This window comes from Salmo salar, chromosome 12 (assembly GCF_965601325.2).
Source record: "Salmo salar chromosome 12, fSalSal1, whole genome shotgun sequence".
In the NCBI taxonomy this organism is placed as follows: Eukaryota; Metazoa; Chordata; class Actinopteri; order Salmoniformes; family Salmonidae; genus Salmo; species Salmo salar.
The window spans coordinates 93,309,152-93,325,317 of NC_138302.1; the positions used below are offsets into that span (position 1 = coordinate 93,309,152).

Below are 16,166 nucleotides of genomic sequence, written 5' to 3' on the forward strand. Positions count from 1 at the left end.
AGAATTTGATTGCTGTTCCATGTAGCAGTGTGATTAAACAAAGACACAATTACAATGTATTCCCTTTGTTGGCTTCTACTGGAAGCCAATTAAAACATGACTATGAATTATGCTCGCTTCATGAATTTTAAGGATGTACATTTGCTACATGTGAATTGAATGTATGTGAATGCCTATTACAGTGGGGCAAAAAAGTATTTAGTCAGCCACCAATTGTGCAAGTTCTCCCACTTAAAAAGATGAGAGAGGCCTGTAATTTTCATCATAGGTACACTTCAACTATGACAGACAAAATGAGAAAAAAACTCCAGAAAATCACATTGTAGGATTTTTATGAATTTATTTGCAAATTATGGTGGAAAATAAGTATTTGGTCAATAACAAAAGTTTCTCAATACTTTGTTATATACCCTTTGTTGGCAATGACACAGGTCAAACGTTTTCTGTAAGTCTTCACAAGGTTTTCACACACTGTTGCTGGTATTTTGGCCCATTCCTCCATGCAGATCTCCTCTAGAGCAGTGATGTTTTGGGGCTGTCGCTGGGCAACACGGACTTTCAACTCCCTCCAAAGATTTTCTATGGGGTTGATATCTGGAGACTGGCTAGGCCACTACAGGACCTTGAAATGCTTCTTATGAAGCCACTCCTTCGTTGCCCGGGCGGTGTGTTTGGGATCATTGTCATGCTGAAAGACCCAGCCACGTTTCATCTTCAATGCCCTTGCTGATGGAAGGAGGTTTTCACTCAAAATCTCACGATACATGGCCCCATTCATTCTTTCCTTTACACGGATCAGTCGTCCTGGTCCCTTTGCAGAAAAACAGCCCCAAAGCATGATGTTTCCACCCCCATGCTTCACAGTAGGTATGGTGTTCTTTGGATGCAACTCAGCATTCTTTGTCCTCCAAACACGACGAGTTGAGTTTTTACCAAAAAGTTATATTTTGGTTTCATCTGACCATATGACATTCTCCCAATCCTCTTCTGGATCATCCAAATGCTCTCTAGCAAACTTCAGACGGGCCTGGACATGTACTGGCTTAAGCAGGGGACATGTCTGGCACTGCAGGATTTGAGTCCCTGGCGGCGTAATGTGTTACTGATGATAGGCTTTGTTACTTTGGTCCCAGCTCTCTGCAGGTCATTCACTAAGTCCCCCCGTGTGGTTCTGGGATTTTTGCTCAACGTTCTTGTGATCATTTTGACCCCACGGGGTGAGATCTTGTGTGGAGCCCCAGATCGAGGGAGATTATCAGTGGTCTTGTATGTCTTCCATTTCCTAATAATTGCTCCCACAGTTGATTTCTTCAAACCAAGCTGCTTACCTATTGCAGATTCAGTCTTCCCAGCCTGGTGCAGGTCTACAATTTTGTTTCTGGTGTCCTTTGACAGCTCTTTGGTCTTGGCCATAGTGGAGTTTGGAGTGTGACTGTTTGAGGTTGTGGACAGGTGTCTTTTATACTGATAACAAGTTCAAACAGGTGCCATTAGTACAGGTAACGAGTGGAGGACAGAGGAGCCTCTTAAAGAAGAAGTTACAGGTCTGTGAGAGCCAGAAATCTTGCTTGTTTGTAGGTGACCAAATACTTATTTTCCACCATAATTTGCAAATAAATTCATAAAAAATCCTACAATGTGATTTTCTGGATTTTTTTTCTCATTTTGTCTGTCATAGTTGACGTGTACCTATGATGAAAATTACAGGCCTCTCTCATCTTTTGAAGTGGGAGAACTTGCACAATTGGTGGCTGACTAAATACTTTTTTGCCCCACTGTATATGATACCGTATTTTGTGATCCTTCATACACTGTATTTATGTCAGTAACTGCATTTTATAATTGAGTGACTCCTCTCCAAACCCAATGTCACGGATTTCTTCGTCGTCAGACGATATAGCAAAATCGTCGTCGGAGAACGTGGACCAATACGCAGAGGAGTTAGTGCTCATCATCTTAATTTATTAAAAGAATGTGAACACGGAGGAAAAACAAGAAAACGAAATAAGACTAGTGACAGTTTTACAGGCATAAATAAACGCAGTGCAAAATACAACTACCCACGAAACACAAAGACAAACACACCCTACTATATAGGACTCCCAATCAAAGGCAACTCAACACACCTGCCTTCAATTGGGAGTCTAACCCCAATTAACTATACATAGAAAAACAACCCTAGAACCTATACCAACCACTAACACACCCCACTACACCACACACAAAACCCCATAATACAAAACAAATATACCTCTGCCACGTCCTGACCAAATATAATACAACTAATACCTAAATATTGGTCAGGACGTGACACCCAAGACAAAAAAAGACCATGATTTGGGGGGATTTTCACGAAATATAATCCATAGAATAGTCTTTTGGAGGAAGGATTGTTCACATATATTTGACATGTGTATCTAAAAGCATACTTGAGAAATAATTCATCAAAGTTGGCATATTTATGACATTTTTGCCTTACCCAGGCCTCCTTTAAGACTCATTATACATGAACATATGACAACAGAAATCACAACAGGCATAATTTGATTTTAAACCCGTAGGGAATAACGAGACTATATTAGCATTTTGCTGTTAATTGCATTTCAAACCATTATCATACCACTAGCCTTATGTCACATACGCTGGATTCTTAGAACACCTAGAGAGAAAGTGTTGAGCTCCAAGTCAAGATTGAAAGCTTGGGGTGAATTTGTGACGATCAAACAATCTCCAGGACACGAAGACAGAATATGCCAGGACACATCTTGATAGCATATGGCATTAATCCTGGAAGTAGAGATGTTTAACCATGCAGACCTGCTACTACCCTGTTCTGTTGCCATCTCCAGGTGGGAGGAGGACAGGCAAACGGTCTACTCAGCTGAAACACAAGTCCCTAGTAATACCTCATCACAATAACTTTTTATCTCGCTCATGTTGTACCTATAGCTTTAGATGGTGTACAAAATGTTGTCATGTATCATAAGCCAAGGGCCACATCATTCTATGATAAGGACAGAGGGTTTTCCTGGTTCAGTCACATGGTCAGGAAAACAGCTGTTTCTACTTGTGAAACTTAACCATTTTCTAAAGGTAGTTGAGATCAGTAGAGCTGCAATGTGGGCCTGTAACCGAAAGGTTGAATCCCTGAATGGTTTGAATCCCTGAGCTGACAAGGTAAATATCTGTCGTTTTGCCCCTGAACAAGGAAAGTTCACTCACTGTTCCCCGGTAGACCGTAATTGTAAATAAGAATTTGTTCTTAACTGACTTGCCTAGTTAAATAAAGGTAGATTTTTAAAAATAAAATGTTAGAAAAGGAAAGGAGAATTGTCTTACTTGTACATTTCTTCAGCCCGGACCCTTTCTTCAAAGCGTGTCGGCTCAGCTTGCAGGCAAAGTTGTTCTCCCAGAACTCAGCAAACCAGATATTCCTCCTGTTGTTCTCCAGTGTGCGGCTGATAAAGTAACGATCAAACCCTGGAAGAGATCGATCAGATCATTGTCATCATCAGTGCACTCACTCTGGCAACAGTGTCCTTGCCAACACAGTTATTGACATGTGGTAGAATGTAATGGAGCATTGGGGTAACACTTTTAACTATGTTTTTGACAGGGTGGGTATTTCTATAACAGTGAGTGTATTGATAATGGCTGATTGTGTTATAGACCAGAGTTGTGGCTTGGCTGGCAGACTGAGTAGACAATAACAGAGGTCTGGACAAGGGGACTGATGCTAGCACAGGACAGTAAATACTTTATATTTTACAACAGCTTATCGGGCTTGGAAGTGTCCTGTGTTAAGATGAACAAGATCTGGTGATACTTGTTAACAGAGATATGTCTATGGCTGTATTTCCACAAGAAACCCAATTTTGACATTTTGCCCAATTATTGGCAAAAGATCTGATTGGTAAAAAAATTAAATGAGTGAAAAAAAGATCAGAATTGGGATGCCTATGTAAGCTGCCAGCTGCTGGCACAATAACGCACTGCTGATCCATGTCAACGTCTGTAAAATAAACATAATGCTAAATCCATTATTCTGTAATATAATCTACAACAATTTAATTGATCTCAATCCCTTTATCCTTGTACATTTAAGGAAAGCTACACAAGATCTACCAATCAATCAATCAAATCAATCAAAGCCAATCTAAAAGTTAATAGCAGCAACCTAAAACCTTTCTTTGTTCCCCTTACATCCCCCAACAATTAATTCATTAATCAAGCAAGCAATCATTCAGTCAATCAACCAAATCAATCAATCTGCCAATCTAAAAGTTTTCCCCAGCAACCTTAAAGATGTCTCCGTTCCCCCTTACCTCTGATGGACTGGCGTTTGGGCAGGATGGTGACTGCTCCCTCTGCCATCTCCTCCTGGTGTAACACTGGAGAGATCTTTGAGCCCCAGCTGTCTGAGCCCACCCAGATGAAATGGCCAGTCTGGTTGGCCTTCTTGGCTGCTTGGAGTAGCCGCCTGGTACAAGTGGATAAACACATTTAGCTACCAGTAATATATGTGATATTATGGTAACACTTTCTATGAACCAACTGTTAGGGCTGTACTGTGTTAAAAACTACACAAACAACAATGACTTATATAGTACACTGCGTTCATGATTCAACTTGAACTCACTCATTCTTACATCTGTCCTATCCATAGTGAAGGTGAAAACTAATTTGGATCCCATTGTATTGGTCTGGCTGGTCTGCCTAATTCAGAATGTGATGTGTATGTATGGTCTGGTGTGTTGTGTGCCCAGAGAAATCATCCACATTTTTTTACCAGAAAATGTTAACAGTAGAACTATAGCAACTACTTTCTCCAGGTTTTTATGTTTTTCACCTGAGTTTTGTAAAGCAGGCTTATGGCAACATTAGTCATCTGAAGCTGATTGCACAGTGGCTGGTAACATTGACTAACGTAAGGACAACGAAAGGCTAAACGATTAAGATAATTTCCAAGTTTATCCTGTTGTCACTAAGATAATGTGTGGAAGCATATTAACATGAGTTACCGACGGAGAATCTAAAAGGGGGAATTATGACAGCGCTCGACCAAGGCATAATGCATAATTTAAATGTCAAGCTTTTTATTTCTGCTGATTGACTCTTCTCCCTTTGATTGATAATATTTCATGCTGCGTATTTCTTATAATGAACATTTGTATGATTTTAGTATATTTCATATTCAACTTGTCAATGCTACGATGATAATACCCTTACCTGATATCATCCTCATTGGCAAAAATAATGACCACCCTTGCATTTGGGTTTTCTCTTAGTCTGCGAATGACCTTATCAAACTCTCCCGGTTTCAGCTCCCGGGGAATCTTGACCGACTGAGAGATGCACACACCTCCTACAACAAAGAGAAAGAAAACACAAAGCAGTTGAGTGGCAGGTTAAGTACTGGATTGGAAGGTTTTCACTTTTCACAGAAGCTCAACTTGAGCTATCAGTACACTCTTAGAAAAGAAGAACCTAAAAGGGTTCTTCGGCTGTCCCCATAGAAGAACCCTTTGAAGAACCCTTTTGGGTTCTATTTAGAACCATTTCCACAGAGGGTTCTACCTGGAACCAAAAAGGGTTCTACCTGGAACCAAATATGTTTATCCTATGGGGACAGCCGAAAAGCCTTTTTTCTAAGGGCGTAGATCACCAGTAAATGCAGAACTCTCAACAACATTGTTCTCTCTGAGGTTTGTGACTGTATGAATCCTTCGGCTTCACTAAATCCACCAGCTGTGAAAACATTTGCATCTGATGCTCAGTTACTGCCCAGTGGGGGGCAGAGAGGAAATCTGACACATAGGACTTCACTTGATCCATGTTCATTTTGAAGATACCCTTACCAAGGACATCTTTAATCAACACACTTAAACCACGGGGAGGAGAACAGCTTCAAATGAAATATGGAAATTAGAGACCCACTATACCAAAGCAGAAATACACACAAGGTGATGATGAAAGCAATGACATACGTCACATATTAAAACAATATTTGCAAGTAGTAAATGTTATGGTAATTAGATAGCAGTAAGACAATAGGGTTAGAATCAGTGGTGTGTATTCATGGATGCCAAGGGAAGCCATGCTTCCCCAAATATTTGACCTATAAAAGATGTTCCGTCAATTCGCAAGTGGCTGAATCTCACCGGAGAAATCATCCGAGTGCCCCTCTGTCTCAGTATGTCTAGCCCATGTATCTGATGCTGTCTGGAACAAAAGAGTATGACATGGTTCCACCATAACATTTCATTGATTGATGTCAGCAATCTTTTTGGCTTCCCTTGATAAAACAATTATAAAATAATTAGCCAATCAGCATTGAGCTGAGCTCAAGTGTGGGATTGTCCTGGCGCAGCAAAACACCCCCAAGGGAGGCCAGTTTGGATTTGGCTTCACACCAACCAAATCATCTCCTAAGCAAAACTTCACCATTGTCAGAAAAATGTGTCTAGAAATCGACCCTTCCCTAAACCATGGCTGGAGATGGGGATTAGGACTTGTGGTTTTGACTAAATTCTCTGTACAGGCCAATGATTCTGACGGCGATTCTGATCTAATCATAAATTCATATGTTGTGCCACTGGCCTGAGGTGATAGAATTTCAATATGTAGCCTAGATGTAGCCTAGTAGGCTCATGCTAACTAACTAACTTAGCTGGTTCATTGTTGCCCATCCGAAAAAGTTAGGCACTTGCCTCACCTGTGCTCTGAGTCGTCAGGCCATCTTACATTCTCAACAGTGTTTCATCTTGCTCGGAACAGCCGGCTTGTACTGCCTTTCAACGAAAAGGAGGTGGATGTACACTATCGTAAACATTTTTGGGGTCACTTAGAAATGTCCTTGTTTTTGAAAGAACAGCACTTTTTTTGTCCATTAAAATAACGTCAAATTGATCAGAAATACAGTGTAGACATTGTTAATGTTGTAAATGACTATTGTAGCTGGAAACAGCTCATTTTTAATGGAATACATAGGTGTACAGAGGCCATTTATCAGCAACCATCACATCTGTGTTAGTTAATCCAAGTTTATAATTTGAAAAGTATAATTGATCATGAGAAAACCATTTTGCAATTATGTTAGCACAGCTGAAAGCTGTTCTGATTAAAGAAGCAATAAAACTGGCTGTCACGCCCTGACCTGAGAGATCTGTTTTTCTCTGTTTGGTTAGGTCAGGGTGTGATGTGGGGTGGGCATTCTATGCTATCTATTTCTTTGTTTTGGCCGAGTATGGTTTCCAATCAGAGGAAGCTGTCTATCGTTGTCTCTGATTGGGAATCACACTTAGGCAGCCTTTTTCCCACCTGTGTTTGTGGGTAGTTGTCTTCTGTTTTGTATAGTGTACCTGACGGAACTGTTTGGCTTTTCATTTTGTTATTTTTTGTTTGAGTGTTTTTGATAAATAAAATCATGAACACGTACCACGCTGCGCTTTGGTCCACTCCTTCCGACAAACGCTGTTACAGGACTACCCACCAAAAACGGACCAAGCAGCGTGGGCAGGAGAGGTGGACATGGGAGGACATACTGGACGGAAAGGGATCCTGGACGAGGGAGGAGATTCTGGCCGGATGGCATCGCCTCCCATGGGAACAGGTGGAAGCAGCGAGAGAGGAACAGCGATGAGACCGGGAGTCACGGCAATGACGGAAGCCCGAGAGGCAGCCCCCAAAAAAATGTTTGGGGGGGCACACGGGGAGATTGGTAGAGTCAGGGTGGAGACCTGAGCCAACTCCTCGTGCATACCGTGGAGAGAGTATGACTGGTCAGGCACCGTGTTATGCGCTGAAGCGCACGGTGTCACCAGTGCGCAGCCACAGCCCGGTGCGCTCTGTGAAATCTCCACGCAGTTGCCGTGCTAGAGTGGGCATTCAGCCAGGAAGGATTGAGCCAGCTCAGCGTTCCTGGTCTCCTGTGCATCTCTTCGGCCCAGGTTATCCTGCGCCAGCTCTACGCACGGTACCCCCAGTTCGCCAGCACAACCCAGTGCGGCCTGTTCCAGCTCCCCGCACTTGCCGGGCTATGGGGGGATCCAGCTAGGATGACTTGTGCCAGCACTGTGCTCTAGACCTCCGGTGCGCCTCCACGGTCCAGTGTGTCCTGCGCTGGCTCTACGCACTATGCCTTCAGTGCGCCTTCATAGCCCAGTGCATCCCGTGCCAGCTCTCCACACTCACCGAGCTAAAATGGGCATCCAGCCAGGGCGGGTTGTGCCAGCCCTACGCTCCAGACCTCCAGTGCGTCTCCCCAGTCTGGTGAGACCTGTTCCGGCTCCACGTAAGAAGCCTCCAGTGATGATCCATGGTCCGAAGCCTCCAGTGATGATCCATGGCACTAAGCCTCCAGTGATGATCCACGGCGCGGAACCTGCAGTGACGATCCATGGCGCAGAGCCTGCAGCGACGGTCCCCGGTATGGTGCCTCCAGCGACGGTCCCCGGTACGGAGCCTCCAGCGACGGTCACCGGTCCGGAGCCTCCAGCGACGGTCCCCGGTCCAGAGCCTCCAGCGACGGTCTGCAGTCCGGAGTCTCCAGCGGCGGTCTGCAGTCCTTCTTTAGACTAGTTGAGTACCTGGAGCATCAGCATTTGTTGGTTCGATTACAGGCACAAAATAGCCAGAAACAAAGAACTTTCTTCTGAACCTCTTGTTCTGAGAAATAAAGGCTATTCCATGCGAGAAATTGCCAAGAAACTGAAGATCTCGTACAACGCTGTGTACTACTCGATTCACAAAACAGCACAAACTGTCTCTAACCAGAATAGAAAGATGAGTGGGAGGCCCCAGTGCACAATTGAGCAAGAGGAAAAGTACATTTGAGTGTCTAGTTTGAGAAACAGACGCCTCACAAATCCTCAACTGACAGCTTTATTAAATAGTACCCGCAAAACACCAGTCTCAACGTCAACAGTGAAGAGGCAACTCCAGGATTCTGGCCTTCTAGGCAGAGTTGCAAAGAAAAAGCCACATCTCAGACTGGCCAATAAAAATAAAAGATTAAGATGGGCAAAAGAACACAGACCAGCATCCCAGAGTTGTCTCTTCACTGTTGACGTTGAGACTGGGTGATCCTGATTTCGGTAAACCCCCATGAGTTGACCTTTCCTTTGAAAACTCCAAAGGTGAACGAGTTTGTAGGACCGTTGAAGGAAGAGAGCATCCATACAGTTGACAATTCGATGCCTGGCGAGCAGCTGATTGCTGAACAGAGTAAAGATGTTTCCCTCTCCCCTCTTTTTGCTGAGATTAGTCCATAGGAGGAATTTGATGAAGTTTGAGTGGGTTACTTTGACAGAGATGGTGTTCTAATGAGGAAATGGCATTCTCGCACCACTTCTGGGCAGGACAATTGGCCAAGTGTATCTCAAATTGTTGTTTCAGTTATGCTTCGACAAGAGATACTGAGGTTGGCTCACGATGGTACATTTTACATTTAAGTAATTTAGCAGACGCTCTTATCCAGAGCAACTTACAGTAGTGAATGCATACATTTCATACATTCTTTTCTCCGTACTGGTCCCCCATGGGAATCTGACCCACAACCCTGGCGTTGCAAACACCATGCTCTACCAACTGAGCCACACGGGACCCATGGTAGTATGGCAGATCTTGTGGTCAACAAAACATATGACCGTATCTTGCATATTTTCTTGTGCCTGGTCTGAAACAGGATGTTGTGGCTTATTGTAATTCCTGTCACATTTGTCAGCGGACAGGTAAACCAAACCAAGCTGTACCGGTTGCACCTTTGCAACCTAATTCTGCTTTTGACAAACCTTTCAGCAGGGTTCTAGTGGATTGTGTTGGTCCTTTGCCCAAAGCAAAGAGTGGTAACCAGTTTCTCTTAACCATTATGTGCACCGTCACTTGTTCCCCTGAGGCCATTCCACTAAGGAAGATCACGAAAGAGAAGGTACTACGGATATTGCAGGAGATTCCCCTTGAAATCAGACATGTCTGTGTTAAGGAGAACTTGGTTGCTGAGTTTCTTTTAAGGGTGGGCAGTCAATAAGTTTAGTGCTTAGTCATTGCGTAGCCTTGGCTCCAAATGTATTTGGACTGTACATTTTGCCATTTTGGAGAGGAGTTTTGTTTTGGTTGGGATCGTTCCAACAGGACGAGAGTTGTAGAAGCATACGTGAGATTTTCAAAATGTCTGAGTTTTAGGCAATTATTATAAAAACAAAAAAAATCTAGCTTTAATAAATGTGAAAAAAAAGTTGTGTGTTTTGACATATTTCACTGTTGACATCCAGTAGATGCCATGTTTATATCGGAGAAGGCGATGCATAAGTAGCGATGCATTTAAGTTTATAATTTTAAGTTTATATTTTTCTGTTAGTGGTGAGCAAACTTGTCCAACAAAAATATAGGATATATTTTTTGTCTTAAGGGGAAGGTGTTACAAGTTTTGGTTTTTCCATTTATGTTTTCAGTTTGGACTTATAGCACATATAGCACGTTTACGCGTAGTGCACACCAATTGGTGTCACCTCATTAGTGTTATAGAAAAATTACATACTTACCTGATTTGTTTGATATTAATAGTAAACAATTATATATTTAACTAAGAGTAAGACTGGCCTGCTAAGGCTGAGTTTTTATGGTGTCCACTCTAGCTTCCTGCAGCTAGTCTGGGCGTCGAGGAAATGGGTTTTTCTAGAGGGCAATAAAACTTTACAGCCACATTCCATTCTATGATCAGTGGTGCACTGGGGAGATGTATTCCATGGACAGGATGTGGGGTGGTTGTAACTGGGATAGAGGTAGACTGGAACAAAGGGTCTTAGACATCCTGGCATCTGGGAAATTAGGCCAGGGTCGGTGGTTAAGATAACGCCAGGTGCAGATAAAGACAGGATGAACCCAAAGTGGCTTATGATGCTCTTTGATCTGCCTGGGGGGATGGATCTAAGCATTGTTAGTGTCCTATATAAGATGTCTGTTGTTCATTGTTAGGGAAGCTCTCGGTAACACAACTTAGAGTGTGAGGTCGACCGTTTCATTATTTCAATAATAAATCGATATTAAATAAAGATGATTGTTTGAAGAAATTACCAAGTCTCTCTCAGTACTGAATTTCCACGACATTAGTCAGTACACCTGTGCTGGTTGCCATCTCATTAGTGGGAAAATGTTTCATCTGTGCCGGCCAATGTGGTATATAAGAATGGCTGGCCCAGTGCTCCAATTGTATTGAAAGATGTGGAGGATCAACACCTGCAGTTGGTGCTCCCTATTTGAGCTCCACTTTTTGGTTTGTTTCCTGTCTTTAAGTTTGGTGTGGGTTTTTATTTTGTTTGACTCTTGGGAAGATTTAGTGGGCGCTAATGGTGGGTGTCTTTTACTGTTGGTTCCAGTTGTTGTTAATAGTCAACTTTCAGTGGACACCCCAATGAGTGTCTTTCAGAACCCCTCCTATAACCCCACCTGTTTTGTTTGGTTGTTGTCAGTGACTCTTTGTTCCCCCTTCTGTTGAGCGACAGTATTTGGTTTTTGTGCTGGGGAACGTAACAGTTACGTTAACTGACTGATATTATTATGAAACGTAAAATATCTCCTAAACCTGTGTTAATCTCAAACCTTATTTCTGGTGTTTATCCCAAAACCCTATTATTTCCCCATTTATCTTCCCCATAGGAATGGCTGAACGAACCAGAAGTAACTCATTTACATTGTTTAGGACTTAAAGATGGCAAAATCTATTCATCACAGGGGAATTTCCTCACCAAGAAAATGGGAATTAGAATAGAATTGAAAATAGAATATCATTCATGTCAAAATAGTTTGTGCACAGAGCAACCTACTGTTCAGATATTCCATTACACAGAATCATTCTCATTCCCACTGAAATGCACTGCTGTGAGCAACTGCTTGTGTTTTCATTCCATTTTCAGGACTCCAGAATTGCTTTGTGTATAATGTCACCCTTTTTTTCCAGCACATAATGATCTACAGTTCTAATTGCATACAGTGAAACTACTGTTTCCTCCTCTCAAAGGTTTTGTTGTCAGCAGCTGAAAGTAAACAGTGAAAAGAAATGGGATAAAATGAGGGCCTTCAAAAAGAATTTACATGTTTGTGGAACAGCCTGAATTTAAAATGGATGAATTTTAAATGTTGTGGCCTACACACAATACCCCATAATGTCAAAGTGGAATTATGGTTTTCCAAATGAATTAAAAATGAAAAGTCAATAAGTATTCAACCCATTGTTATGGCAAGCCTAAATACGTTCAGGAGTACAAATGTGTTTAACAAGTCACATAATAAGTTGCATGGACTCTGTGTGCAATAATAGTGTTTAACATGATTTTGGAATGACTACCTCATCTCTGTACACCATACAGTACATACAATTATCTGTAAGGTTCCTCAGTTGAGCAGTGAATTTCAAACATTGATTCAACCACAAAGACCAGGGAGGTATTCCAATGTCTCTCAAGGAAGGGCACCTATTGGTAGATGGGTAAACATGAAAAATGTGACATTTTAATATCCTTTGAGCATGGTGTATCAATATACCCAGTCACTACAAAGATATTAACTAAGCTGCCTGCCATCCAGGTACCTATTCACCAGGCGGTGTCAGAGGAAGGCCCTAAAAATTGTCAAAGACCCCAGCCACCCCAGTCATAGACTGTTCTCTCTACTACCGCATGGCAAGCGGTGCCAGAGTGCCAAGTCTAGGACCAAAAGGCTTCTCAACAGTTTTAACCCCCAAGCCATAAGACTCCTGAACAGGTAATCAAATGTCTACCTGAACTATTTGCATTGTGTACCCCCCCCCCCAACCCCTCTTTTACGCTGCTGCTACTCTCTGTTTATCATATATGCATAGTCACTTTAACTATACATTTATGTATATATTACCTAAATTGGCCCGACCAACCAGCGCTCCCGCACATTGGATAACCGGGCTATCTGCATTGTGTCCCGCCACCCACCACCCGCCAACCCCTCTTCTACGCTACTGCTACTCTCTGTTCACAATATATGCATAGTCACTTTAACCATATCTACATATACATACTACCTCAAACAGCCCGACTAACCGGTGCCTGTATGTCGCCTCGCTACTTTTATAGCCTCGCTACTGTATATAGCCTCGCTACTGTTTTTTCACTGTTACTTTTATTTCTTTACTTAGCCTATTGTTCACCTAATACCTTTTTTGCACTATTGGTTAGAGCCTGTAAGTAAGCATTTCACTGTAAGGTCTACACCTGTTGTATTCGGCGCACGTGACAAATAAACTTTGATTTGATTTGATTTGAACTCCGTTGCTGGAGAGGAAGGCAACCAATCAGGGATTTCACCATGAGGCAAATTGGTACTTTAATAAAACAGTTAGAGTTTAAAGGCTGTCATAGGAAACTGAGCATTGGTGAACAACATTGTAGTTACTCCATAACACTAACCTACATGACAGAGTGAAAAGAAGGAAGCCTGTACAGAATAAACATATTCCAAACCATGCATCATGTTTGCAATAAGGCACTAAAGTAAATCTGCAAAAAATGTGGCAAAGAAATCAGCTTTATGTCCTGAATACAAAGCGTTATGTTTGGGGCTGCATCATGTTATGGGTATGCTTGTCATCAGCAAGGAGTAGGTCGTTTTTTGTTGATAAAAACAAACAGAATAGAGCTATGTACAGGCAAAATCCTAGAGGGAAACCTGCTTCAGTTTGCTTTCCAACAGACACTGGGAGACAAATGTACCTTTCAGCAGGACAATAACCTAAAACACAAGGCCAAATATACAATTGAGTTGCTTACCAAGATTACATTAAATGTTCCTTTCTGGCCTAGTTACAGTTTAGACTTAAATCGGCTTGAAAATCTATGGCAAGACTTGAAAATGGCTGTCTAGCAATGATCATCAACCAACTTACATTTTTTACATTTTTAGTCATTTAGCAGACGCTCTTATCCAGAGCAATTTACAGTAGTGAATGCATACATTTCATACACTTTGAGACTTACCCGAAAGACTGCCAGCTGTAATTGCTGCCAAAGGTGATTCTAACATGTATTGACTTAGGGGTATGAATACTTATGTAAATTAGATATTTTTGAATTGCATTTCCAAAAAATGTGAAAAAAATTCTATAAACTTGTTTTCACTTTGTCATTTAGGGGTATTGTTTGTAGATCATCATATCATCATCATCTGTCATATCCTCACATGGTCTCTCCTATCATTGCTATGCAGACGACACACAATTAATCTTCTCCTTTCCCCCTTCTGATAACCAGGCGGCGAATCGCATCTCTGCATGTCTGTCAGACATATCAGTGTGGATGACGGATCACCAGCTCAAGCTGAACCTCGGCAAGACGGAGCTGCTCTTCCTCCCGGGGAAGGACTGCCCCTTCCATGATCTCGCCATCACGGTTGACAACTCCCTTGTGTCCTCCTCCCAGAGTGCTAAGAACCTTGGCGTGATCCTGGACAACACCCTGTCGTTCTCCACTAACATCAAGGCGGTGACCCGATCCTGTAGGTTCATGCTCTACAACATTCGCAGAGTACGACCCTGCCTCACACAGGAAGCGGCGCAGGTCCTAATCCAGGCACTTGTCATCTCCCGTCTGGATTACTGCAACTCGCTGTTGGCTGGGCTCCCTGCCTGTGCCATTAAACCCCTACAACTCATCCAGAACGCCGCAGCCCGTCTGGTGTTCAACCTTCCCAAGTTCTCTCACGTCACCCCGCTCCTCCGCTCTCTCCACTGGCTTCCAGTTGAAGCTCGCATCCGCTACAAGACACATTTACATTTACATTACATTTAAGTCATTTAGCAGACGCTCTTATCCAGAGCGACTTACAAAATGGTGCATTCACCTTATGATATCCAGTGGAACAACCACTTTACAATAGTGCATCTAAATCTTTTAAGGGGGGGGGGGGGGGGGGGGGGGGGTTAGAAGGATTACTTTATCCTATCCTAGGTATTCCTTAAAGAGGTGGGGTTTCAGGTGTCTCCGGAAGGTGGTGATTGACTCCGCTGTCCTGGCGTCGTGAGGGAGCTTGTTCCACCATTGGGGTGCCAGAGCAGCGAACAGTTTTGACTGGGCTGAGCGGGAACTGTGCTTCCTCAGAGGTAGGGGGGCCAGCAGGCCAGTGGTGGATGAACGCAGTGCCCTTGTTTGGGTGTAGGGCCTGATCAGAAGACCATGGTGATTGCCTACGGAGCTGTGAAGGGAACGGCACCTCCATACCTTCAGGCTCTGGCACCCCAATGGTGGAACAAGCTCCCTCACGACGCCAGGACAGCGGAGTCAATCACCACCTTCCGGAGACACCTGAAACCCCACCTCTTTAAGGAATACCTAGGATAGGATAAAGTAATCCTTCTAACCCCCCCCCCCCCCCCCCCTTAAAAGATTTAGATGCACTATTGTAAAGTGGTTGTTCCACTGGATATCATAAGGTGAATGCACCATTTTGTAAGTCGCTCTGGATAAGAGCGTCTGCTAAATGACTTAAATGTAATGTAAATGTAATGTAAATGTAGATGGCTGAGACACTATTTCATCCATTTTGAATTCAGTCTGTAACACAACAAAATGTGGAATAAGTCAAGGGGTATGAATACTTTCTGAAGCCACTGTATAATACACGTAGAATATGATGTATTCTCTAAATAGGACTAAATATGAATAAAGATAATGAAATGTTTCACGTCAGCACTCCGCTACCCATACATTAAACTGTATACAGTGCCGTGAAAAAGTATTTGCCCCCTTTCTGATGTTCTCTATTTTTCCATATTTTTGATATTGCATCTTATCAGATCTTCAACCAAAACCTAAAAATCTATAAGGGAACCTGAGTTTACAAATAACAAAACAAATTGATACTTATTTTATTTAATTAACAAAGCTATGCAACACCCAATTCCCCTGTGTGAAAAAGTAATTGTCCCCTTACACTTAATGCTTAATGCTAAATTGTAAATATTTCGCCTCTATTGCCTTTTTATTGCCTACCTCCCTACTCTTCTGCATTTGCACACACTGTACATAGATTTTTCTATTTTTTTTCTGTTGTGTTATTGACTGTATGTTTGTTTATGTGTAACTCTATGTTGCTGTTTTTGTCGCACTGCTTTGCTTTATCTTGGTCAGGTCGCAGTTCTAAAT

General features: G+C 42.5%; 1 protein-coding gene across 1 annotated transcript in view; it reads right to left on the reverse strand.

Moving 5' to 3' along the window:
• The window catches only part of LOC106566015 (metabotropic glutamate receptor 4), a 281,330-nt gene that overhangs the window by 66,314 nt on the left and 198,850 nt on the right, over positions 1–16,166 (reverse strand). Inside the window, exons 4-6 of the mRNA XM_014133787.3 lie at positions 5,230–5,365; positions 4,326–4,480; positions 3,340–3,480 (exon numbers count right to left, since the gene is read on the reverse strand). Coding sequence (XP_013989262.1) covers positions 3,340–3,480; positions 4,326–4,480; positions 5,230–5,365 — 432 coding nt within the window. The remainder of the gene's footprint in view (positions 1–3,339; positions 3,481–4,325; positions 4,481–5,229; positions 5,366–16,166) is intronic.